Source organism: Gymnoscopelus braueri (genome assembly GCF_963280865.1).
Source record: "Gymnoscopelus braueri genome assembly, chromosome: 10".
NCBI lineage: Eukaryota > Metazoa > Chordata > Actinopteri > Myctophiformes > Myctophidae > Gymnoscopelus > Gymnoscopelus braueri.
In genome coordinates, this window is record NC_137611.1 from 56,627,606 (window position 1) to 56,653,963 (window position 26,358).

Here is a 26,358-nt window from a genome sequence, read left to right on the forward strand (position 1 = left end):
TCAGGGCTAATGTCAGGGTTCAAGTGGTTAATGTAAAAATAAAAAAATTAAGTCCCTATCACACAAAGATTTGGCGGCCCCCCTGCAGTATCTCTGAGGACCCTCTAGGGGTCCCGGCCCCCCTGTTGAAGACCCCTGATGTACAATAACTGCTGCTCACGCACCTTTATGTCTTACCTCAGGTGTAGGCTACTTACCGCACCTTATCTCTTAGCTCAGGTACTTACCGAACCGGATATATGTGTAAATAAATACGTAGATAAATTGTTGTTTTATTGATCCCTCTCTCTCTTCCCCTTGGTCCCCACCCCCCTTCTTCTTCCCTTTCTCTTCTTATGAAATAACAAAAACGATAGAGCTGCATAAAAACACATTTACCCACTGTTTTACACAAGTCATGTAAACCTGTGCCCTGTGCTGTGACAATAACGTTTTTTTCTTAATTTCCTGAAAAGTAACAGTTTTGGACAGCATCAACTGCTTTGATGAGTAAAAGTGACAAAGGAAACCTTCTTGATTGTTGAAAGAGCTTGTAGCACTGAGTCAACCCGTTTATTTCAATACAAACAAACTCCAACTCAAATCGATATGTTACGACATATTACTATGTATCCAGTAGAAATGGGACAATATGAGCATTTCATGTCACAATTATTGTGACCAAAATCCCTGCGATTAACACTATCGCAATAATACATTTAAAAAAATGCTGAAAACTCTTAAAATGACATTTTTGTTAAACTTGTACTCCAGCATACACATTCTGGGGGAACATTAGCCATAATGTACAAGCTCACAATGCGTCACAATATGACGTATTGTGAGCTTGTAGATCTGCTATTTTCGGTTAAAGGGATATTTCACTTTCACAAAACTTTTGGTCTTTTTATCATCTACTCAGGCCTTTGTTAACCCCCCAGACAGTTTTTAAGTTGCTTGATTAATTATTTAGATATTTGATATTCATTTTATCAGACACGCCCCCTTCCTATACAAACCCATTGTAACTTCAAACTCCATTTTAACCATGTTAGATTCATCAAAAACACCCGTCCTTGGTTCTGGTGACTCACCCTGCCCTCCTAATGCGTGAGGGGGCCGTGTTTTTTCAATTACTTTTTTCATTTATTTTTTATATATTTTTTGGAAAATGAAAAAAAAAAAATACAATACAAAATTGAAATAAAATAAATGAAAAAAGTAATCGGAAAAACACGGCCCCCTCACGCATTAGGAGGGCGTGAGGGGGGCAGGGTGAGTCACCAGAATCAAGGACGGGTGTTTTTGATTAATCTAACATGGTTAAAATTGAGTTTGAAGTTCAAGTACACCGCCAACTCAGGTTGGTCCAGAGTATGATTTTCTTTTTAAACTCTGTGACATGATTATTGTGAGTATTTTGTATTGCAATAAATGACAATACCGATTATTGTCCCATCCCTAATATCCAGAACCAGTAATATCGCAATAATAAAATACACTGAATATGTTTATCCTTTTTTTTTTTTTGCCACAAAACACCATAAATGTTCCTGTGTGTGTGTGTGTGTGTGTGTGTGTGTGTGTGTGTGTGTGTGTGTGTGTGTGTGTGTGTGTGTGTGTGGCAGTTATTATAAGGTAGTAACATATCTCTATATTGGAGTGTATTGTGATATGTAAAACTAGTAAGTGATAAACAGTGTTGGGCAAGTTACTCAGGAACAATAATGAGTTACTAGTTACTTATTACTCCTTTAAATAGTACTAATATTACTTTACTTATTACTTGGTATAAATAATAACTAGTTGCATTACAAGTTCTATCACTTTTGCTAACAAATCCCTCCCAATCATATTTATGTCATCATTTTGCGAGAGGATACATGCTTAAAAAAGAACAGATCTACAAGCTAACAATATGTCACATCACAACATGCTGATAGCTTGTAAATCTGTTATGTTTTCGTGTGCGACACCGACAGCCTCCTACTATGGAGGATAAATGCTAGGCTTAATATCATAGTCTATCTATGTAACTTATTAACTCAGTTAACTGGATTAATAAATGTAATATTATTACGGTTTTGGTCATTGTAATTAGTTACACTACTAGTTAGTGTGGAAAGTAATAATATAGCAGACAGTAATATATTACTTAGCAAATAGTTATGCCCAATACTGGTGAAAAGTATAAAGGTTAAAAGGTTTACTCAACTCCCCGTCATTGATAAATAAAATAAAATCAATGAATGTGTAACAATTGGCCTTTTACTTTGAAAGGATATAACTAATATCCATAGGTCAAGCAGATACATATAATAATATAATGTGCATTTGTCACAAATGTTCCAATGGCACTTTATACTTTTACTCCACTACATCTCAGAGGAAAATTTTGTACTTTTTCACTCCACTACATTTATTTGACAACTTTAGTTGGTTTAGGGTTTGGTGATGTTCTATATGGTCAGATTCAGCTTTGTTTGTGTTCGTTTACAGGCTAAAAGAGATCCTCCTGAGCTAGAATTATCAATTTCAAATCACTGGAGCAATTATTTTCGATTCCTTGCCCACCTTTGGCGTTACATCATGGCAAGGTAACTACACAAACCAAACCTCTACCAACGTGTCCTAGCTCTTTAGATGTTGTGTTTATAGTTCTATTGTTGACAGAGGTCTCAGCCAGGTATGAGACCATGTAGAACAGAGGTCTTCAACAGGGGTCCGGGACCCCTAAGGGGTCCTCAGAGTTCCTATAAATCTTTATGTGATAGGATAATTGTTTTACATTAAGCACTTGGACCCTAGCATCCCTATTCTGAGGCGAACTTTAGCCAAAAATAGCAGATCTACAAGCTCACAACGCCTCGCAGCGAGGCGTTGTGAGCTTGTAGATCGGCTATCTTTGGCAAAGAGGTTTGGTGTAGAGGGAATAGAGAGCAGACCAAGTACAAGTTTTGAGGTTTTAAGTGGTTAACTGTCTGAAAATACACATTAAGATGAATCCAACACAACCCTACACATTGACAGTGCCGTCAAACAAGTCTATGAAGCTATCTATGAAATCTATGATCAAGTTTAATCTGCCACAACATTTTATATCGTGGGGGTCCCTGCTTTATCTCTCTCTCAACTAAGGTCCTTGGCCTGAAAAACCTTGAAGACCCCTGGAGAATCATGTTTAAATGCGGTTTGTGATTCTATTGTTGACAGTGGCGTTGAATGTTCTCAGCAAGGCACAGACAGTGTAGAATCCTCCATCTCTCTTTCTGCAGGTCTTCAGGGGACATGAGGCCCAGCAGCTTCCCAGAGAAGAGCACCAGGTCCTGCATGAAGAGCCCCACGGCGCCCCTGGTGGCCGCAGGCATGTGGCACACCGTGCCAGAGTCCATGCGGAAGTTGATGTTCTTGGATCTGGGGAGGCCGGGTCCTCGCTCCTCTATCCATGTCAGCCTCCTGGATGGGTGGACCAACACGACAAGTACACGTTACAGCTGCTGTATGGGTGGACCAACACGACAAGTACACGTTAAAGCTGCTGTAAGGGTGGACCAACGCAATATACATTAAAGGATGGGTGGACCAACACATTAAGTACACGTTAAAGGTTTCATGACATTCAGTTTTACAACACATTAAAAGTCTTTATCATGGTCCTTCAAACGTGTATTAAAATGTTTTAACTGAAAAATCCACTCCAGTGATCCATGGCAGTTTTTTTTCTCTCTGATTCCTAAAGCCTTTTCAACTGCACTGCAATAAGAAATCTTTGTCTGCGGGTGTCGCTGTTGAGTGATTTTGCCTGTCTATCATCGACGGCGGGGAGGAGAGGGGGCGGGATTAAGGGACTATAACGGCGAAGTCAAGGGGCCAATCCCAGCACTTTTTTTAGCCTAATTATTCAGACAACCCTAGACCACAGAAAATCCACTGAATGTTCAAAGTTCAGTTTTTTTGGGTGTAATTGAGGTCATAAAACCCCCAGAAAAACAAAACAAATTAAAATGAATGTCACATTAAGACCTTTAAAGCTGCTGTATGGGCGGACCAACACAATATACATTAAAGGATGGGTGGACCAACACATTATGTACACGTTAAAGTTGCAATATGTAACGTTTAAGTCCTAACAGGGATTTGAACCAGGGTCTCTTGTGTGAGAGACACCATTTCTACTGCTCAGACAAGAAGCATCTCTAAGGCGCTCGGAGGTGCTTGGCACCATTGGGGAGAGAAGCCGTGCGGGGGGATGATATTTGTCACTGCATGTACTCTTGTCAGCAGCCAGGGAGTGTTTGGCGGGAGGAGTAGAAATAAGGCGGTGGGGGCTCCTCACTGGCAGGTGAGTCAGTAGGATACAACAGCAGTGACAACACACAAATGTGTGTGGGGAGGAATTAATTAGCAAAGGGACTAAATTGCGGGGGGAAAGGGTAAACAAATTATTGGCTGCTCAAAAAAGAAAAGAAAAAGAGGCATCTCAACCAACAACTTAGTTTTCCAAAATTTCACTTATTCTACTCAAATGTGACTGTGTAAACACACCGAAACATATGCTAAATTTATACTTAATTGTGTGCAGGAAATAGCAGATATCCAAGCCCAAGCCCAATACACTCCCACCTGCTGTCCAGGGTTTGCAGCAGAGCGGTCATCTTCATGTAGCTGTCATCCGGACGCTCCTCCATTGTGGCACTGGTCACTGACAACCCCCCGAACAGATCCACCAACCAGCCGAGACGAGAAATACCACTGAACGCCATGAAGCCAAAGCCGGAGTTTACGGACCCACCTGACACGCGCACACACCACACCACACACACACACACACACACACACACACACACACACACACACACACACACACACACACACACACACACACACACACACACACACACACACACACACACACACACACACACACACACACGACATTAGCCTAATTGCATATATTCATATTATATTCAATATTTGGGTCACACAGCCGTATCACTGGACCATTGTAGAGCCCAGAGGATTGTCATGTGGAGGAGGACAATTTATACATCACAGGAGGAGAAAAAAGAGAAAAACATGTATTTGACATGTGTTCCAAGAAAGACACTTCAACAAAGGAGAAAGCGTTTGGATGTGTATGTGTGCGTCATTTAATCATAACAAAAAGGTGTTTTGCCAATTATTTGGGGGCCCATTTGCAACATTCTTATGGCCCACCAGTGGGCGATGGCCCACAAGTTGAGAATTGCATCTGTAGGTTATCGTGTGAACTAAAAGGAGCTCCCTCCGTGTTATTACAATCTACGACAGTGTTGTGCCAAGTCCCGGAAAGGACGCGCTCTGATTGGCCAATAGTCACTTTGATTGGCAGTTGTGCCTTGTGAGACTTTTGCAGTTTATTATTGAAACTTTGCCTAAACATAACCTTATTCCTAACCTTAACCTCACAAAAACTATGCCTAACCCTAATCAAATTATTGGCGACACGCTTTAGGGAAGAATAAAACAATGGGAGTGTGATTTGATCCCATGACGTCTAACGCTTAACGCAGCACACTAATGCATCTGGCCGGATGGGGTATTGAACCTTATTTGAACCTGACCCCACCCCCTTTTTGGCAGAACACCAAAAAGGTTAATTTCGACCAATCAGAAGCAGGTATGGGCGGTGCTCGTCTTAACCTATAGCAAAGATTGTTAATTTAAGAAGATACACCATCCCAATTGGAGCCACTAGAGGCAAAATCGTACATAAATCCTACAAGTGGTCTCCTAAGTAGGCGTGGTTTGCTTCTCCCCTGACCATCCCACCACCCTCCCCCTCCCCTCTCCCTGGCTGACAACGTCATGCGGATGAGCATTGTATTGGTTGTGCGTCTTATGTTATCGGTACCCTAAGTGCGTTTATAAGTGCTGTACAGTGTACATGTTGGTATTGCACACTGCTATGGAGAGATAACAGATGGCAAAATGTCATGATTCCCGAACCATACCCCATCAACCAAGACGGAAAATGATATTATTGAGCATTGGAACACACATTTTATTACATTTTAATATATCCATAATGATTTCACGTACTATATTCACATATACTGCCCTATTCAGGCACGAGTTTGCTAAACACACTAATATCTGATTTAGGACTAGGCAAGAGGCGTTCCCCAGCAAACTTTGGTATTCTGGGGCACCTCCCTTACCCGCTAAACACCTGTGCTACCCCTTACATTATGCATAGGTGTGGTTTGGGCGTTACAATGATAAAACCAATCACCGTGCCAGAAGCCATTGCCTTTAAGAGAAGACTGCGCTAGCCGTCATCCCCAATCCAATATATGCTCTCCTATCTGATTATTGTAAGCCACATTGGACCTGTTTTCCTGCCGGGTCCAATTGGTCACGTATTTGTCGGGCTTTGGGTTGGGCTGGGCTAGGCAACAAAATACAACTTCTTTATTTTTATTTTATCCAAATACATATTTATATTAATTTGTAGCCTATTGTGTTCACAATAAGCAACTTGTCATATTAGTCAGATCCGGAATAGTATATGAAAGCCATTTAAAATATTTATACTATTGGAATCTTACACACCGGCTGCTCCCAAATAATTAATTACGTTGCAACAACGCTCCTACAGGCAGCCATGGACCTCCAGCTGGTCGACCACAGGGCCGAGCGGTGGTACACAGACATACAGTAGCATATGGCTATAATACATTGGCCAGTTTTAGGAAAGGTCTATATGTACTCACTTTGGCTGTTATTGCTCTATTTCCACCATTCTAACGGATTCCAGGGGTGTGTAAACATCTCTGAAGTAGCTCCATTTAGTTTCCTCTGAAGTGACGCAGTTAACTTACATCCATATTGTCCCTGTTCTCTTTCATCATCCACCTTTGTTCAATAATCCCGAACGAGCTACACTTTAAAGGAGAGATCCGGATATTTTAAGTGTTATCTTTGATGTGTCGCTAATCACTCACCATCATTGAAATGGACGTTGAGTTATTCCAGAGAGTCCCGTGTCATGCAGTCTGGCGACCCCCTCCGTGGCATAATGGGAGCCCGTGTAAGAGTGAAATTCGTCTATTATAACCGATGCAAAGTTAGTTTTTTCTCTACTACTTTGTGAACCTGGCGTCTGTGGAAGAAGTAAGCAACCAGCATCATCTCGTTCTGCATGAACGATAGCTCGTTCGCGACATTCAGTGCACGTTTGAGTATCATGAGACTCCACAATGAGCAGTAGTAGAGAAAATACTAACTTTGCATCGGTTATAATAGACGATTTTCACTCTTACACGGGCTCCCATTATGCCAACGGAGGGGGTCGACAGACTGCACGACACGGGACTCTCTGAAATAACTCAACGTCCCTTTCAATGATGGTGAGTGATTAGCGACACATCAAAGATAACACTTAAAATGGGCGGATCTCTCCTTTAAGTTTACATCAATCATAGCCTCTCAAACCCAGATACATTGCTGCGGCGCGTAATGTGCGTCGCCTACCTACCCAAAATAACAGACATACAAGCTATCAACGCGCTGCGTCATGGCGTGTCGACAGCTTACAGATCTGTTATTTTGGGCAGCATAAACAATGAGGCACGATCGAGCGGCGCATGAGGCGTGCGCGCGCCACGGAGTAGCCTATACAACACTAAACCAAAAACATTACATTGCGTGGTCAACAACATACTAGACATGTAACTTGCTTGGAGCTTTTAATGCAGTGGTTCTCAACCTGTGGGTCGAGACCACAACAACAGAGCTCACAACGCCAGGCATTGTGAGCTTGTAGATCTGGTATTTTCACAATATTTATCTGTGGAACCGAGTCAAACAAAATGGGGGGGTTCCCAGTTCAAATATGGCTATTTTTGGGGGTCGATGGCCTGAAAAGATTGAGAACCCCTGCTTTAATGCAGTAAACATGAACGTAGCGTTTACGTGGGGAATATAATAATAATATAATATATATGGTATATAATATAATATTCACCCGCATCTGGGTTTAACGAGACAGCAGCACAAAATGAAAATGAGACGTTTCCTAAACATGCTATCACAGATGATCCGATCATCTTATAAAAAATGTAAGTATATGCCAAGATAACTGAGACAATATAGCTGATGCTGAGTTAAACATATTTGTTTAATTTCGATGTTTTTATATTTAAACTTTATGATGAAAGGCCGCACATAGAAGCTTGTTTAGAAAAATGACTGACGGGCTGGACAGGGCCCAATTTGTCAATTATGGGTCGAGCCAGGCTCAAATATTTAGGGGATATGAAAGCTCTAGTTTGAAGTGCTCATGTGGCCTTATAGTCGCTTCTTTTTGTTTTCATAGACCTGGTTGCTTATTTCCCGCCAAGGCTGGCAACACGGCTCATGTTCCAACATGCGCTCTGTGGCCAACATGCGCTCTGTGGCTGCACTGAGGCGATTTAACATGGGGCCGATGTTTTGTTTCTAAGTCTAAGCTTGCCTTTCAGTAAAACCACATTTGATAGACATAAATATCACCTACATATTCTGATTAGAGAGAATTTTATATTTTTGTAATCAGTTAATTATTTCCTGCATAATCAATGAACAAAACTGACGTGTAATGTGGAGCATTGCATTGCAGATGCACAAATTGTCTTCTTTAAAGTAAATATAATTGACACAAGGAATTGACACCCTTCCTTCTGCTGATTATAGTAAAATTAGAATCACAGAGATTTGTTGACAATAATAGAGAGAGGTGCGCGCTTTTGCTTTTGCGTCTCCACAAAGCCATTGCAGTGTCTGTGTGCCCTTTGCGGGTGCTTTTAGAATCCGCTGTGCCCCCTCCCAAAGTCGTACCCATGTGTGTGTGCAGAATAGCAATGTGGGGGATAAAGCAACAACACGGCCACGGGCACGCCTCCACGCGCAAATAATGGTGTCGGCATAATGGGTGACGGGTAGAGCAGGTGCAGAATAACGTTTTGGGACAGCGCAGCTCCCTTATCCGTATTTAACAGGTTTAGGGTAGGGTTTAGGGGCGACCTGTGAACAGCGCCCATAGAATCTCAGTTCATCAGTTTTTAAACCTCTTATGGGGACAGAGCATAGTTAAAAATAAGGGACAGAGCCCTCTATGTCTCGTCCGTCAGACTGCATATGGACTCTTCAGATATCTTCCCAAATCTCTAAAGGTCGATAACAAAGTTGATATTCTCCTGATTTGTCTCTCTCACTCTCTCTCTCACACACACACACACACACACACACACACACACACACACACACACACACACAGGTCTCACCAGTGAAATGCAGTGTTCCCTCCTGCAGTTGTTTTCCTGTCAGCTCTGTCTTCAGTTGCTTGTATTCTGCTGATAACAACCCTATGTGTTCCACATGAAGAACTAACCCTACACACACACACACACACACACACACACACACACACACACACACACACACACACACACACACACACACACACACACACACACACACACACACACACACACACACACACACACACACACACACACACACACACACACACACACACACGTTTGTATTACTATACTTGTGAGGACATCAACATTTTACGACAGTGATTTTTATGAATTAAATGTTTTTTGTGACATTTTTAAGCGCAAGCATAAACATGCTGATGAGTTTGTAGATCGGCTATGTTTCGGTGCACGACACTGGCACGCAACTAAGAGTAAATCATGTTTAACTCTAATTCTAATCCCTATACCTGACCTCTAAATGTCTAATCCTAATCCTTACCCCAACCTGAAACGCAATACTCTTGTGCGACAAAGTACATGTCATTAATTTATGAAAAACATAGACAAGTTGAAATATGGAGAAATGTAAGCCAATGTGTATGTGTATGTGTGCGTCTGTGCGTGTGTGCGTTGGGGGTCACTGGCTCCCTCCCACTGGTTCCAACAGGGTGTTGGTGTTTTTGCAGCTGAAGATGAGACAGCGTACCCAGCTTGAGCTCCCTACCACAAAATTTCTGCCTGACAGAGATATTAGATGTATTATCTTCCATGGCAGGATGGGGTGGATTGTGGATCAGAAGGGATGTTCAGGGGCCTCAGCTTTTGTCAGATTTTAGAAGGGAGGGGCTCCAAGGGACAAACAAGACATGACATACAGTCATGTACACCAGCTTGCTTTCTTTTTTCTCTCTCTCTGTGTGTGTGTGTGTGTGTGTGTGTGTGTGTGTGTGTGTGTGTGTGTGTGTGTGTGTGTGTATGGGGCTCCGTTAGTGCCACGTAAGCACACCCCCTGTCCTGTAATCATGTAATTTTTTTTTGTGTTGCACAGAACCGCATAGACGTGTAGTGTACTTTCCCATTGACTCACAATGGGAACACGTTCACGCGTAACAGTGCAACCACTGCATCTTGACCTACAGGGTAACACGTCTACGTGTAGATTCATGCGTCTGTAGCAAAGGCACGCGTCAACGCACGCATGATTATTTGGTCACGCGACTAGGCGAGGCGCGGAGAGATGAGTGGGTGCTGTGCCACCTTGGTGCGCGCTGCGTGGAACGCCTCACCTACCCGTGTGACATAACTGAGCTCTGCACAAAACGCATCATGTGCCCCTTTGACATAACTGTGCTCTGCACATAACGCATCATGTGCCCTTGTGACATAACTCTGCCCTGCGCAGAACGCCTCATATGCATGTGTAAGTCTTCATAAAATATTTGTATTAATTAATTCAGTTACCTCTCCTGATATGTGATTCAATTTATGAAGTGGCTTTCTGCAATTACGCACAGCAGGTGCGCTGTCCCTCTCCAAGTCTCCATTCTTGAATCCTGTCCTTTGCAATCAATATTGCATTGATTGCAATAAAATTAAATTCCAAGTCATCAGTAACATATAGGCTGTATTAATTTCTGTCAAATAATCTTTTATTTCAAGGCAATTATAAACTGTACAGTATGATTCCAACATCGGGTCTGGTTGATCACCGCGCCATGCACTCTTCTCGTCTTTTTTCCGGAGGTTCGAGGCGATTTTTATATTAGCTAATACTCAGTCAGATCATAACCAAAAATATAAATAAAAAGAACGCCAGAATCCGTGAAATCTAAGCTTTGTATGTTTATTTGGCCCATGGCTGGATTCTTTCATTATTTCCTGATATGAATGAATTACGCAAGGAATTACGCAATCACGGCGCGGTCGGTGCCAAAAACTCGGCGGTCGTGGGTGTCTTCTAACACTTAGAGCTCTCTCAAATCAAATCAATTTTAAGTTCTTTGGAACCTTAGCTTTTGTTTCGTGTACAGCTCATCACTGTATATTCTATCAATATCCATTGATAAAGCAAATAAGCAACAGCGGCTTTTAAGCAGAGTGCATGGTGCATGGCATCACCGTACGTGGCTTTGATCTGACACGAATTTGCTTCATTTAGCATCATTGCAAATATATTATCATCAGTAACATGTAGGCCTAGCCCTAGGCTATAGTATTTTCTCTTAAATAATCTTCTATTTCAAGGCAATAAACAGCTGTACAGTATAGCTTATGGTGTCAAATCAATGGTGCCGCTCTGGCTTTCCAACGGGTCCAATTGTGCCCATGTTTTCAAATGCGCCAAGCTCCCTTCCAACAACAATAAACATATGCGTTTATGCCATAGAGGTATTACTTCTGTGTTACTGACTGCAGAGCGCAACAATTATCCTTCTCTCTCAAAAAGGAGAGGGGAAAAACAGAAAGAAAAAAGTTGCGAAACCACATCTCACCTGCTCGCCTAGATAACGATTTCACACATTTTGATACAATTCAAAGTGTTATAGAATCTGTCTCCCATTGGTGTGTTTTTCATATGCGTTTTACAATGTTAATGTAATAGATAATAAGCTTTAATCTCATTTAGATTGACCTGGTTAAATACAGGGTTTAATTCATCCCAAGAGCATATCATGGGAATAAATAGATGTAACTGGAAATCAGATTTCCAGTTACATCATTGTTATGCGTTATTATAGATTGGCTTCTATGGATGGGACAGGTTTTAATTTCGACGCCTGTAGTCATTATGAGTTTTATTATTGGATCAGCACTGCGCTTCTCAGACAATGGACAGACAATGAACTGCTGTGCAAGTCTAACCCTAGGCTGGTGTCCACCATGGAAATAGCCTATTTGGTCGCTTTCATCACGTTGATGAATTAAAGCATATACCAGAACAGCCCTTGCAAAATGTTCATGTGTAGCCTATAGGCCTATTAGATGTTTAGTCCGTGGTCCGCTGCCGGCCTGCCACACCTCTCTCTCTCTCTCTCTCTCTCTCTCTCTCTCTCTCTCTCTCTCTCTCTCTCTCTCTCTCTCTCTCTCTCTCTCTCTCTCTCTCTCTCTCTCTCTCTCTCTCCTCTCTCTCTCTCTCTCTCTCTCTCTCTCTCTCTCTCTCTCTCTCTCTCTCTCTCTCTCTCTCTCTCAGGTTTCAATTGTGTATATACTTCGTTTGGCGGGCGGTATTGCGCACCAAAAATAGGTCGCACGACTGACACAAAGAGATCCATAATCCATAAGTGCGTAGCGCCTCCCCGAACAAGACTTCATTCAGATTTCTCCGTAATTCACACAAGTATGTTTATAAATACCAAGTTGTGACAGTTAAGTTATATCACCAGGCACCAGCAGATCAAAGAATACAATTCGATTTTGGCTGAATTAACTCGCTTTGCGACTCGAGCAGTACAGTACTTCAGTAAATGAAATTTGTTACTCTACACCAGTACACCACTGTAAAATGTTTGAAAATACACTGTTTAAATCACTAATTACGTTACGAGCATGCTCCTCGCGTGGGATTCGAACGCGGGCCGTAAAATCACTGGATATCAGCGTTAACCTCTACACTAACTGGGCTGTCTCATTTAAAGAGGAAACAATTAGTATACATACTACACAGTATGTGTGATGCGAGAAAAAATAATAATATATAAGACGTCCGTCTGTCTGTCTGTCAATGTGAGCTTGTAGATCTGCTACTTTCAAAATATGTTTTATATATTTTATACACACACACACACACACACACACACACAGATGGATGCAATGCGCAGTGTTTGAAAACTAGTTAGGCTACTAGTTACTTTGCAGATTTTGATTATTATTACAAAACATACATTAACCACTTCAGCCTTATATAAACGTTGTCTATTTTAAAAATAGCAGAACTAAGCTACATGTTGTAAGCTTGTAGATCTGCTATTTTCAATTTTAACATAATATGTGAAACTGGACTTTCTTTATAACAGTACTTTGAACGGCCACACTAAACGTTCTAATCCTTGCAATGGGAGGCGCTAAGATTCTGTGGGCGTCAACTTTTAAAGGTATGTTTAGGTACCTCTGAGGTCCAATAGGCGGCAATAGGCGGCCGTTTGAAAATCGCGCATGAACGAACAGATAACCACTGTACGATACTGATTAATTTGAAGTTATTACTGTACTTTCTGCCATAGTTTCAATCAGTTTTGGATAGTGTGGCAGAGCAATGAGGTCATTTCAACTCTTTTAGGCAGTGGTGGGAGGTTGGCAAGGCTCAGATCCTGGTGTTTTGTCAGCAGTATACACAACACACTCCACTGCCAGCATTTAGGCAGCAGCACAGCATGAAACAGTATAAAAACCTGGAGCATGTGACAAGCACCCACCCAGACTCTGCTGCTGACGTGCTGTTGCAGGTGAGGAGACTGGAGCTAAAGGCCTTCATGCAGGAGAGGGTGAAGGGAACCCTGGTTAGATACCATTTCCTCAACATCAAGGACATGAACGCTCCCAGCTCTTTCTTCAACCTGAGAAGTTGCCATGCAGGAGCAGAAAGATGACTTCTCTTATGCTTCCGGATGGCAGGGGGACCATGGACCCAAAGGAGATGCAGGGTCAGGTGGTCTCCTTTTATTCTGATCTCTTTGGAGCAGAGCAGTGTGAGCCACTATGCTGCCGATCTGCTGGAAGGGCTCCCTCAACTCAATCCAGAGGAGAAAACTTTCGTAGACAAGGAGCTTCCGTCAAGCTACGGCAAGCAGCTGCTGCTACTAAGGAGGGACAATGCATATCTGCCAGGGCTGTCACCATTCTATGAGTCCATTCTGGAGGCTTGGAGACTCCTAAAAGTTGCTAGAGACACTGATGCCACAACTGGTATGTGGCTGTGGCTTGCGTTGGGTCGGAACTCTGTCCTTGGTGTGCATAAGAAAATTTCTCAGGGAACCCGGTTGTACTAAGCTGGGACACTTGCTGGTGCCGTTTGAGACCCTACAACAGCGGGTCCACATTTGGCCTAGGCTGCTAAAGCAGATCGTTAAGGAAGTCAATGAGTCTTCCTCCACACCTGAACACCTTCTTGGAGGAGAACTGGTCAACAGAGGGCCTGTGGGAGGAGGATATAGACTACGTCTTCCCATGCCTGAAGGTGTCTCCTAAACTGGGGCAGTGGCAGGAGGAGGAAGACACTTTCCTCTCATTCGCAACTCCACATCCTGGCTGGTTTGAGGACTTGGAGAAAAAGGCAATGTATTTCCTATGCGTGAGTCAGTCTCTGCATACCATGAAAATATAGAGGTGGACCGAGCCCAGGTTCTTCACCAAAAGGCTGTTGGCGGGTCGACCGGGGCCGTTGCCTGGCACCCAGTGGCCGGTACCCAGTGACTGCTATATGATATATTAACGGAATAAGGGTAATGTTGTAATACGTGTAATAGTGTAATAATTGTAATGGTGTAATAATGCAACAAGTGTAATAGTGTAATAACATAATAATGGTAACAGTGTAATAGGTTTAATAGTGTAATAGTGCAATATGTGTGATAGTATAATAGTGTAGAAAGTGTAAAAAGTGTATTAGGTGTAATAGTGTAATGACGCAATAGGGTAATAGTGCAATAGGTGTTATAGTGTAGTGAAGTAGTTGTGTAGTGAAGTAGGAGTTTGGGTGGATGTGGGCGGAATTGGGTGAATGTGACCACTTATAACACTTTTACACTTATTAACTTATTGCACTATTACACCTGTTCAACTATTAGAGTATTACCCTCATTGCGTTATTACATCTATTACACTATTACACACGTTGCACTATTACACCTATTACACTATTACACCTATTACATATTAAACTTAATGCAATATTACACTATTCCACCTATTACACAACTACCCTTATTGCGTTGTTACACTATTACATTAGTACACCTATTACACCTATTACACTTATTGCATTATTACACTATTACCCTTATTGCGTTATTACATTAGTAAGGCAATATCTTGGGCAGTATCATTATTTAATAAAGGATTATTATTGTTATTATTATTATTATTATTATTATTACTATTATTATTAATTATGTATTATTATTATTATCCTTATTATTATTATTATTATTATTTTATTTGTATTATTATTACTACGTGTGAATGTACGTGACAAGTTGCAGCGCATGGAAGTAGACTACGTGTGAATGTACTACACTATTCCACCTATTACACTACTACCCTTATTGAGTTGTTATACTATTACATTAGTACACCTATTACACTTATTGCATTATTACACTATTACCCTTATTGCATTATTACATTAGTAAGGCAATATCTTGGGCAGTATCATTATTTAATAAAGGATTATTATTGTTATTATTATTATTATTTTTTTATTATTATTATTACCCTTATTATTATTATTATTTTTTTTTTAAATTATTATTAATACGTGTGAATGTACGTGACAAGTTTCAGCGCATGGAAGTAGACTACGTGTGAATGTACGTGACAGGTTGTAGCGCATGTAGCCTACGCGTAAATGTACACAACGCGTTGCAGCGCGTAACGCGTGCTTTTGTGCAGTGCACGCGCAGAACGAACGTGTACACACACACACACACACACACACACACGTAAGAAAAAATCATGTGGTCACAGGAGGCGTCATGCGCCCCTCGTGGCACTAACGGAGCCCCATAGTGTGTGTGTGTGTGTGTGTGTGTGTGTGTGTGTGTGTGTGTGTGTGTGTGTGTGTGTGTGTGTGTGTGTGTGTGTGTGTGTGTGTGTGTATATGTGTGTGTGTGTGTGTGTGTGTGTGTGTGTGTGCCGTGTATGCGCGGCTTGTTTTCATAGACCTGGTTCCTTATTTCTCTCGTAGAATCTGGCAACACTGCTAGTGGCTCCCCATTGGCTTAGACCTGGTTTCTTATTTCTCTCGCAAATCTGGCAGCACTGCTAGTGGCTCCCCATTGGCTTAAAGGACAGCCAATGATCGAAAACATGTCGAGAATATGTCACATATTGATGACTAGTTGGTCAGTCTCTTCAGAGACCAGCCTGCTTTGCAAGCTGGTAAAAAAAAATATATATAATTGTTTTCCCAGATATGTATTTTAGCCATGCAGGCACAAGTCCAGTAGCCTGATGTAAAAAAGTCAGAATGCTGGGCTCACAGGAAACTAGTGTTAATTTTAACATTTTTTAAAACAATTTTGAAAGTCCCAGCATTACGGTGCACATCCACAATGCACATACGGTTGGGATCTGGAACCGGAGAAATCGGAGGAACCGGATCCAACATGAGGAACCACAATCGGTTTCCATCACATTTGGAACCGGATCCGGACTGGGTTTCATCACACTGTCAGAGCTGGTATGTGGACTTCACGTCTGCTATACAATTACAATACCGGTGATAAAAAATAAAAAAAATAATAAAGGACTAAAAAAAATTATATCAAGGACCGCCATAACTCAGTGTACAAATGGAACCAAATGGACCCTCAAGCACGTAACCCAGATCCTATTCCACACACCTTTCTCCTGGGCCAAATCCCACAGTTCCACAGCAGCCTTGTAGTTCAAGGTCATGGGGTATTCCACACACACATGCTTGCCTGCCTGCAAGAAGGTCCTGGAGAGAAGAGAGAGAATTACATCCATCGTACCGTACGATTACCTTTAGGACAGAGCCACTTTACAGGTGTGTAACTCTGAGTGTACAAATGGAAAGCCCAAATTTCTTTCCAATACGACTTCCATAGAGCCTTTTCTTTTCATATGGGGAGGTGGGAGGAATCAGGGGAGAGAGAGGAGAGGATAGAAAGAGGAGGAGAGAGGAGAGGATCAGAAACATCACGTTCCATGTTGTGGAGACCGTGGGCTCCTTCGAAACAGTGGTGGAAAGTAACTAAGTACATCTACTCAAGTACTGTACTTAAGTAACATTTTTAGGTATTTGTACTTTACTTGAGTATTTCCAATCTCCAATACTTTTACTTGTACTCCACTACATCTCAAGAGGAGAATTTTGTACTTTTACTCCACTACAATTATTTAAAATCTTTAGTTACTAGTTACTTTGTAGATTTTGATTATTATTACAAAACATACATTAACCACTTCAGCCCTATATACATTTCGGCCTTTTGAAAATAGCAGATCTATAAGCTCACAATGCGTCGCATCGCTTGTGAGCTTGTAGATCTGCTATTTTCAAAAGATGTTTGAAAAGTTGAAATGGGACATTCTTCATAATGACTACTTTTACTTTTGGTACTTTAAGTACATTTTGATGCCAATACTTTTGTACTTTTACTCAAGCACATTTTGAATTCCGGACATTTACTTGTAACAGAGTATTTCTATATTGCAGTATTGATACTTTTACTAAAAATGTGAGTCATTTTTCCACCACACATACAGTGATGATGGCACAAAGAATCTACGGTAACACTTGCTATGCATACCATGTCTATGATGCATAAGTGTTACCGAATCGGCTCATAAAAACAATGGAATGTTGAACGTTACCTGACATTCTCCTCATGCGTCGTGTTCTCAGTACAGACGAAAGCCGCACGGATGTCTTCTCTGCGCAGAGCTTCATCTAACGACATCTGTTTCACTCCCTGTTTCGGTTCCATGCTGCGCCTGAGACATTATCATCATTTATATAGAGTACCGAAGTCCTGACGTTATTCCCGCTATACCCCTGGGTCACGAAGTATTTTTTTCGAGTGAAATTCCCATTGGGAAATCATAGATCGCATCACTACAAAAATTGTGTTCCAAAAATAAACAAATCAGTCCCGCGATTCTGTCAGGTATGTGGCTCTGTGTCGTTTATGATATTGAGTAACATATATTTGATAACGTCTGTGTTTGGAGATTATTGTTTTTACTTTCTTACTCTTTGGATGTGTACTTTTTCACCGTCAGTTGATCATTAATATCCATATGAGTAAAATTGCCGGGCTCATTTGTTTATGTTTGGAACACAGTTCTTAGAAGATTTCCCTATGGGATCTTCAATAGACCCAGGGGGATAGCGGCCTGTAGCAGCAGTGTTGTTAAGGCCCACGCATGCTACCAAATGAGGTGGTCACCCTATCACCTTTTAGGTGATAGAGAGAGCGCGATAGAGAGAGCGCGATAGAGAGAGCGCTCTCTATCACCACCGCGGTGATAAGGTGATAAGGTGACCACCGAAAATGGTAGCATGCGCCCCCCTTCAGACTTCAGTGCTCTATTACCAATATGATACATTTATATCACCAATTATAACCAATCACAGAGTTAGTGTCGAAGTGTCCTTGAGCAAGACGCTGAACCCCTAATTGCTCCCGATGAGCAGGTTGGTGCCTTGTATGGTTTCCTCCGCCATCGGTGTATGAATGTGTGTGTGAACGGGTGAATGTAATGCACAATATATGTAAAGCGCTTTGGAGAAAAGCGATATATAAATGCACCATTTACCATTTAAATACATCACAATTATAATAACATCACTGTTAAAGATTTACCAGTACCAGCTGTCTTTTTGTAATACAAATAGACTGTATACTGGGAGAAAGACAGGAAAGGGATGGAGGAGAGAAAGGAGTAGATAAAGATAGAGATGTGTGTGTGTGTGTGTGTGTGTGTGTGTGTGTGTGTGTGTGTGTGTGTGTGTGTGTGTGTGTGTGTGTGTGTGTGTGTGTGTGTGTGTGTGTGTGTGTGTGTATAGATATCTTACCTGGATATGAATCCTTTAACACACAGTTTGTCGACAGTGCTGCCAGGCAGTGGTGCCAACATGTCTCTGATCCTCACACTGCCCACCATGCCGACGCCCACCACCACTGCACCAAACATCACTGACCTAGAAGAAATAACACAACAGTGTAACCGGTGTAGTTTCTATCTCTGCTTTGTGTTGAATGGATTTAGACTAATCTCTAAAGAACAGATTCTGCTCTGCGTTGGAATCTGTCGTGAAGGTTCGTCATAACGTGTACACACTGGGCTACAAGTGGGCGTGCCTTCAGATCAGGAAGCAGGCCGCGCTTTACCCAATCAAATGTAGTGGGCGGGATTTACGTGTCCGCCGATCATTCCCCACTCGAAACCAACCGAAACTAATTTAACAATAGCGTCCGCGGAGCAGACAAAACCACGAAAAGATATTCACATTTTAACTTGCTCTTTTATCATAGAAACAAGTGGGCTTATAACCAAAACGATCCATGTTCTCTGGGAGAAGTGGTGTTAGTGTTCAGTGTAGACATAATATTGTTAGTGGGAATGAAAACATAGTCGCACCACCGGAAGTGAAACGCTGAAGGCAGACCAAAACCCCGGTTTCCTTGCGCACGGGTGCTACGTCGTCATTGTCCCAGAGCCAAGTGAGATAGTACAAACAGCAGAGGGCGCTGTTTTTCCTTCTCATTTGGTTCTGGGTTCCCAGATTGGATTTAGACAGACCCAGGACCAGTGGTGGAAAGTAACTAAGTACATGTACTCAAGTACTGTACAATTTTGAGATATTTGTACTTTACTTGGGTATTTCCAATTTCCAATACTTTTACTTCTACTCCACTACATCTCAGAGGCAAATATTGTACTTTTACTCCACTACAATTATAGAAAACTTTAGTAACTACTAACTAGTTACTTTGCAGATATAAATTATTACATTATAAAACATACATTAACCACTTTATCCCTATTTTATACCTAAGCTATTTGAAAATAGCCGATCTACAAGCTCACAACGCGTCGCGAGCTTGTAGATCTGCTGTTTTCAAATATTTTAGTACTTTTACTTTTGGTTTTGATTGATTGATTGACATTTTTATTAGGCAAAATAATGTAAAACAACACAGTTACATTTATAATACTTTTGTCTAAAAGGTCTGACCAAAAAAGTCCTTGCGGACTTGTTTCCGTTGGGGTCCTTGAATTAATTTCATAAACATATATAGTAGCAACCAAACAGTTCAAAAATCAACATAAAAATACAGAGGAAAAAAAGAAGAAAAATAAAATACCACTATGTACAAAAAAAGCATGAAAAAATAAAAAAATATATACAAAAAAGGGGAGGGGCGGGGGGTAGCCTCCAGAAAGATGAGTTTTTAGGGCTGTTTTGAATGAGCCCAGCAAACTGCATTTTTTGAGGGATGGGGTTAGACTATTCCATACCTTGGTGGCTGTGCTGTAGAGGGAGAATTTGCCCATGTTTGTTTTATGGGTGGGTGGTACCAGACTTTTTCGAGGTATTTATACAGATATGAGGGTATAGGGGGCATTTCGGGCAAATCTGCATTTACAATTTTGAAGATCAGTCACATTTTTTGTTGTTTAACCCTGTCTTCCACCCTGAGCCACCTAGGCTGGCAAAGTGAGTGGGAGAGAGGTGGGTCATGGGCCCCAGTCCGAGAAGTAGTCGAATCAGTTTGTTTTGGGACGTTTGAAGCTTAGTCTTCAGTGACACTGAGGTGTTGGAGTACCAAGAGGAGCAAGCATAGTCAAAAAGGGGCTGAATCAGGGCCCCTGAGAGGGTCCTGAGGGCCTGAGGGTTGACAAAAGAGGAAACTCTGCCCATATATCTGGTTCTCTGGTTTACTCCTTTGACCACCTTTGTTGCCATGCTTTCTACCTGTCAGGTATTTGTCAAGAATACATCCCAAATAGGTAATCTCTTCTTTGCTAGTGATGGTTGAGTCATCGACTTTGACCTTGAAGTCATTTACCTTCATTTTACTGAGGGAATGTTTGGTCCCAAAGAGAATGGATTCAGTTTTCCCAAGGTGTAGTGACAGTTTGTTATCGGTAAGCCAGGTACGGATTTTTGAGAGTTCAGAGCTGAGAGCTTCCTCAACTTGCAACTTGTCCTCACCCGAGATCAGGAGTGCCGAGTCATCAGCGAACAGGAACAGTTTGCAGTTACAGGCAGCATTCATGTCGTTAATGTATGGAAGGAACAGTAACAGCTAGGGGTGTCGGAAAAAATCGATTCGAGTACGAATCGCGATTCTACTGTTGGACGATTCAGAATCGATTCTCATTTTAAAAAAATCGATTTTCAAAAAACCTACTTGTAATGGTAATTTCTATATATTTTCTATATATTTCTATGTATTGCAGTATTGATACTTTTACTTAAGCAAAATATATTTTAGAGTACTTTTTCCACCACTGAGTGTAACCGGTGTAGTTTCTATCTCTGCGTTGTGTTGAATGGATTTAGACGGACCCAGGACTCTCTTTGGTCACAATCTCCATTTATTCTGACAGACACAAAACACTCGTCTCCAAGTTAATGTGGCTCTAGTGCATGGACTCCTTTCTAAACAAAATCAAACAAACACTGTATAAGTCATTTGCAACTCCAATTCTTATTTTGTTTTACAGAAAAGATAACAAAAGACACCCACCTCGTTCCAATACGGAAATACACAAGGAAGAGATGGAGGTGTGGCAGGACATTTATACAGGGGACAGAAGGAGGGGACTTAAAGGAGCTGTGACCACTAATGCACGCATATGCATGTATATGGAGAATGGCGTCAGGCCTACATTGCTTATTTCTAACCTTTTGTTACTGCATTGCTTATTTCTCATAAGAAACAAATAATTTTTTTGTTGTGCTCAAAATAAATAGCCAATCTACTGTACAAGCTCACATGGTAAAAAATAGCAATAGCAATTAAATAAAAATGTAATTCGTAAAATTTCTGTCTTAAAATGTTGACGTCCTTACAAGTGTAGTAGTAAAACAAACTGTGTGTGTGTGTGTGTGTGTGTGTGTGTGTGTGTGTGTGTGTGTGTGTGTGTGTGTGTGTGTGTGTGTGTGTGTGTGTGTGTGTGTGAGTGAGTGAGACACAGAGATAAGGTCTCTCTATGTCTTATCTGTGTACAACAGTGGTTCCAGCACATGATGCAAAATGTAACAGTTGAACCCAGAATACAAGACAGATGTTGTACATTCATATACATGTATGTTACACCTTTAATATGACATAATAATAATAATAATAATAATAATAATAATAATAATAATATGTATGTATTAATACTAATAGTAATACTACTACTACTACTACTAATAATAATAATATACATTTATGTCACAGCTTTTCAACATCATATAATAATAATAATAATAATAATAATAATAATAATAACAATAATATAATGTATTATTGTTATTATTATTATTATCATTATTATTATCATTATCATTATTATTATTATTATTATTATTATTATTAATCATAATACTATTGTTATTATTAATGTATATACATTTATGTTACACCTTTAATACTACATAATAAGAATAATAAAGAATAAGACTAAGAACAATAATATGTTTATGTAATAGCATTTAAACTATATTAGAAAATGTCATTTTCATTCCACTGTCTACAAAAGGAGGAATTTATCATACCTTATTATTCTCTTACTGTAGACTGAGGTTTAGTCTATTCTAGGTTGCATTGATACATTATAGCTTAAATAGAAACTAGGCTGATTCAGGTTGTAGTGTGATGTGAACTTGTCGATCTGCTATTTTCTAATAACCAAAGGATAATAATAAGTAACACAGGGGTGTAAAGTGGTTAAACTGTTCCTCATTTTACTGGGACCGCCGGGGGTCCCCAGACCTCGGTTTGAAAACCAGCACATGACACCACCATTGTATAAAGTATAAACCAGCCTTTAAATAAAACCAAAACCCCACAACACTATATTCATTCATTCATCCATTCATTCATTCATCCATCCAATCAATCAATCAATCAATCAAAACATCCTTACCGTTACGTTACAGCAGCGTTACGTTCTTAACGTCCTCGTTGTGTAAACTATCAACAACTGTCAAGTGCGCATTCTGCGCAACTCTTTGAAGACTTCCGCTTGTAAACTTCAAAATAAAATCACCTACACAATTAACATAATGGAGAGGGGAGTGGAGAGGAGAGGAGAGGAGAAACCTCAGTAAAACTATGCCTAACCCTAACCTTAACCTTAGTAAAACTATGCCTAAACCTAACCTTAACCTTAGTAAAACTATGCCTATAAGCCTAACCTTAACCTTAGTAAAACTATAACTAACCCTTACCTTTACTTAACTATAGACGTTTGATAAAGGTGTTATTTCTCACACACACACACACACACACACACACACACACACACACACACACACACACACACACACACACACACACACACACACACACACACACACACAACTGACATCGGAAGAATGAGATTTAGGTTGGAAATCGGCCACGTTTAAATCTACAGTATGTTCATGGTTGAAAATAATTGCAGATTGAGACTTTGCTTTTATGAAATATGATACCATGAGGGTTTTTATGGAAGATGCTTCTGCACCAAAAACTGAATCAGTTTACAGTTCAATCAATAGAACATGTATTTTATTGCTAGTTTGACCCATTCTAAAACTGAAAAATGACTCAAATCAGTTGTGGCACTGCAGGTTAAGTTTGGTACATGTACATAGAATTAATGGACACACTTACTAACTTATTAGAATGATAATGTTTCCTCCCAAACCCTGTTGCATATCGTTGCTGTCGGGTGGAGGCACGTTCACATCTTCCAAAAAGGCTAAATCAACTGATCATGACGTGTTGTGAGTTTGTAGATCGGATATTTTCCCGACTTGTATATGAAGTAGGGCATTAATGTATGTAAAAATGAGTTGAAATATGATTTCAGATTTCTGCCTGACAGCAACGATATATATACTCCTTAAAGCTGCAATCCATACCTTTGTAGTGATTAAAACTTATTTTGATCTGTATGGATTATGTAAATACAATTCTAATGCAATGCTAGTTCTATTATGACTAGTACATGTGTATGGTAGATTATGTTAATGCAATACTAATACAATGTTAGTTCTATTATAACTAGTACATGTATGGTAGATTATGTTAATACAATGCTAATAGACCCCTTAACAGACGAAGTCACACTGATAAGAACCAGTATGCGCGCGCAGGCTGGCACCAAATGAAACCCATTCTGTCATGTCTCGCTAGGACGTGCCTCACTAGCCAACACACAAGAGGAGGTTGAATGTACTGAAACAATATGTTGGGAATTGATTGCATGAAACAATCACCTGTGCGTCCAGTCTCAATGTTGGTAAACAAATAATTGGTCTATACAGTTAGTTCTATTATAACTAGTACATGTGTATGGTAGATTATGTTAATACAATATGAATACAATGTTAGTTCTATTATAACTACAGGTACAGAGGAAGTAGGTCTCCCTGCTCTTCTATTGAATCATTTACAATGTGTGGTCAGGTAGGACACCTACTGGTTGATAAGAGGTACTGCATGAAGGTCAAATCACTATTCATGCTTCCATTAGAACTCAACAGTATCAATGTTGAAACTTTGAAACTTCAAACTTTTATCTCTCTCTGTCTCTCCTCTGTCTCTCCCTCTCTCTCTCTTCTTTCCCCCCGACACGGTCGAGGCAGAAGGCCCCCACCCTAGAGCCTAGGGTCTGCCTGACGTTTCTTCCAGATAAGGGGGAGTTTTTTGTTGCCACTGTCGCAAAAATTGCTTGCTCAGGGTGGGACTGTCGGGTCTCTCAACCCGATCGCCTAGGATTCATAACTTTATAGTTAAACTTTATTAGTAAATTAGTCCATTTAACCTATTAGTATCCAACTTTAAAGTGGTACTTAACTGCCTCTTTTGTGTTCTTTGATCAAATTTGCATGTAATTATTATTGAACAATTGCTACCAATGTGCATTTAAACTAACATACAGCATTACAATATTTTTCAAGGGACAGATGAGGAAACCCAGGCCCTCATTGCCCCCATAGTAGCCCAAATCACAAACCTCTCCATCAGCCAGTGTCACGTCCCACAGGATTTCAAGTTGGCAAGAGTAATCCCTCTGCATAAAAAAGGAAGCAAATTAGAACCTGGCAACTATAGGCATGTTTCCATCCTTTGTTCCATCTCAAAGGTTGTAGAGCGATTAATTCAAGAACAAATCAACAGCTACCTCAGCGAGCATAAACTGTTGTTTGAATTCCAATCGGGCTTCAGAACCTCCCATTCCACTGACACATGCCTACTGTATCTGACCGACTACATCAAACGTGAGGTAGACGCGGGCAAATACTGCGGCATGGTCATGTTGGACCTCCAAAAAGCGTTCGACACTGTAAACCACTCAATTTTACTTAATAATAAGCTGAGGGCAATTGGTTTTGACTGCACATCACTAAACTGGATGAGATCTTACCTGGAGGGAAGAGAACAAGTGGTTGACATCAACGGAACCATGTCCTCATCCCTCCCGGTGAACTGTGGGGTTCCTCAGGGCAACATTCTAGGGCCGTTACTGTTTCTTCTATACATTAACGACATGAGTGCTGCCTGTAACTGCAAATTGTTCCTGTTCGCTGATGACTCGGCACTCCTGATCTCGGCACTCCTGATCTCGGGAGAGGACAAGTTGCAAGTTGAGGAGGCGCTCAGCTCCGAACTCTCAAAAATCTGTACTTGGCTTACCGATAACAAACTGTCACTACACCTTGGGAAAACTGAATCCATTCTCTTTGGGACCAAACATTCCCTCAGACAGATGGATGTAAATGATTTCAAGGTCAAAGTCGATGACACAATTATCTCTAGCAAAGAAGAGATTACCTATTTGGGTTGTATCTTGACAAATACCTGACAGGTGAAAGCATGGCTACAAAGGTGGTCAAAAGAGTAAACCAGAGAACCAAATTTATGGGCAGAGTTTCCTCTTTTGTCAACCCTCAGGCCCTCAGGACCCTCTCTGGGGCCCTGATTCAACCACTTTTTGACTATATAAATCAAACATGGGCAAATTCTCCTTCTACAGCACTGCCACCCAGGATTGGAATAGTCTAACTCCATCCCTCAAAAAAATGCAGTTCGCTGGGCTCATTTAAAAGAGCCTTAAAAAAATCACCTTTCAGGAGGCCAAAGGAGGAGGTAGTACCATTTTCCCGTTAGACAGCAGACCCCCCCCCCCCCTGTTCTTG

General features: G+C 40.9%; 1 protein-coding gene across 1 annotated transcript; it reads right to left on the bottom strand.

Annotated features, from left to right (window-relative positions):
* Positions 1–1,212: 1,212 nt before the first annotated feature.
* On the bottom strand, positions 1,213–23,164 carry blvra (biliverdin reductase A). Its single transcript, XM_080439507.1, has 7 exons — positions 23,097–23,164; positions 19,027–19,152; positions 17,823–17,942; positions 16,826–16,923; positions 9,285–9,392; positions 4,603–4,771; positions 1,213–3,435 (listed from the first exon to the last, which is right to left on the bottom strand). The coding sequence occupies exons 2-7, from the start codon at positions 19,143–19,145 to the stop codon at positions 3,180–3,182; spliced, it is 870 nt and encodes a 289-aa protein (XP_080295633.1). The 5' UTR covers positions 19,146–19,152; positions 23,097–23,164; the 3' UTR covers positions 1,213–3,179.
* Positions 23,165–26,358: the final 3,194 nt, after the last annotated feature.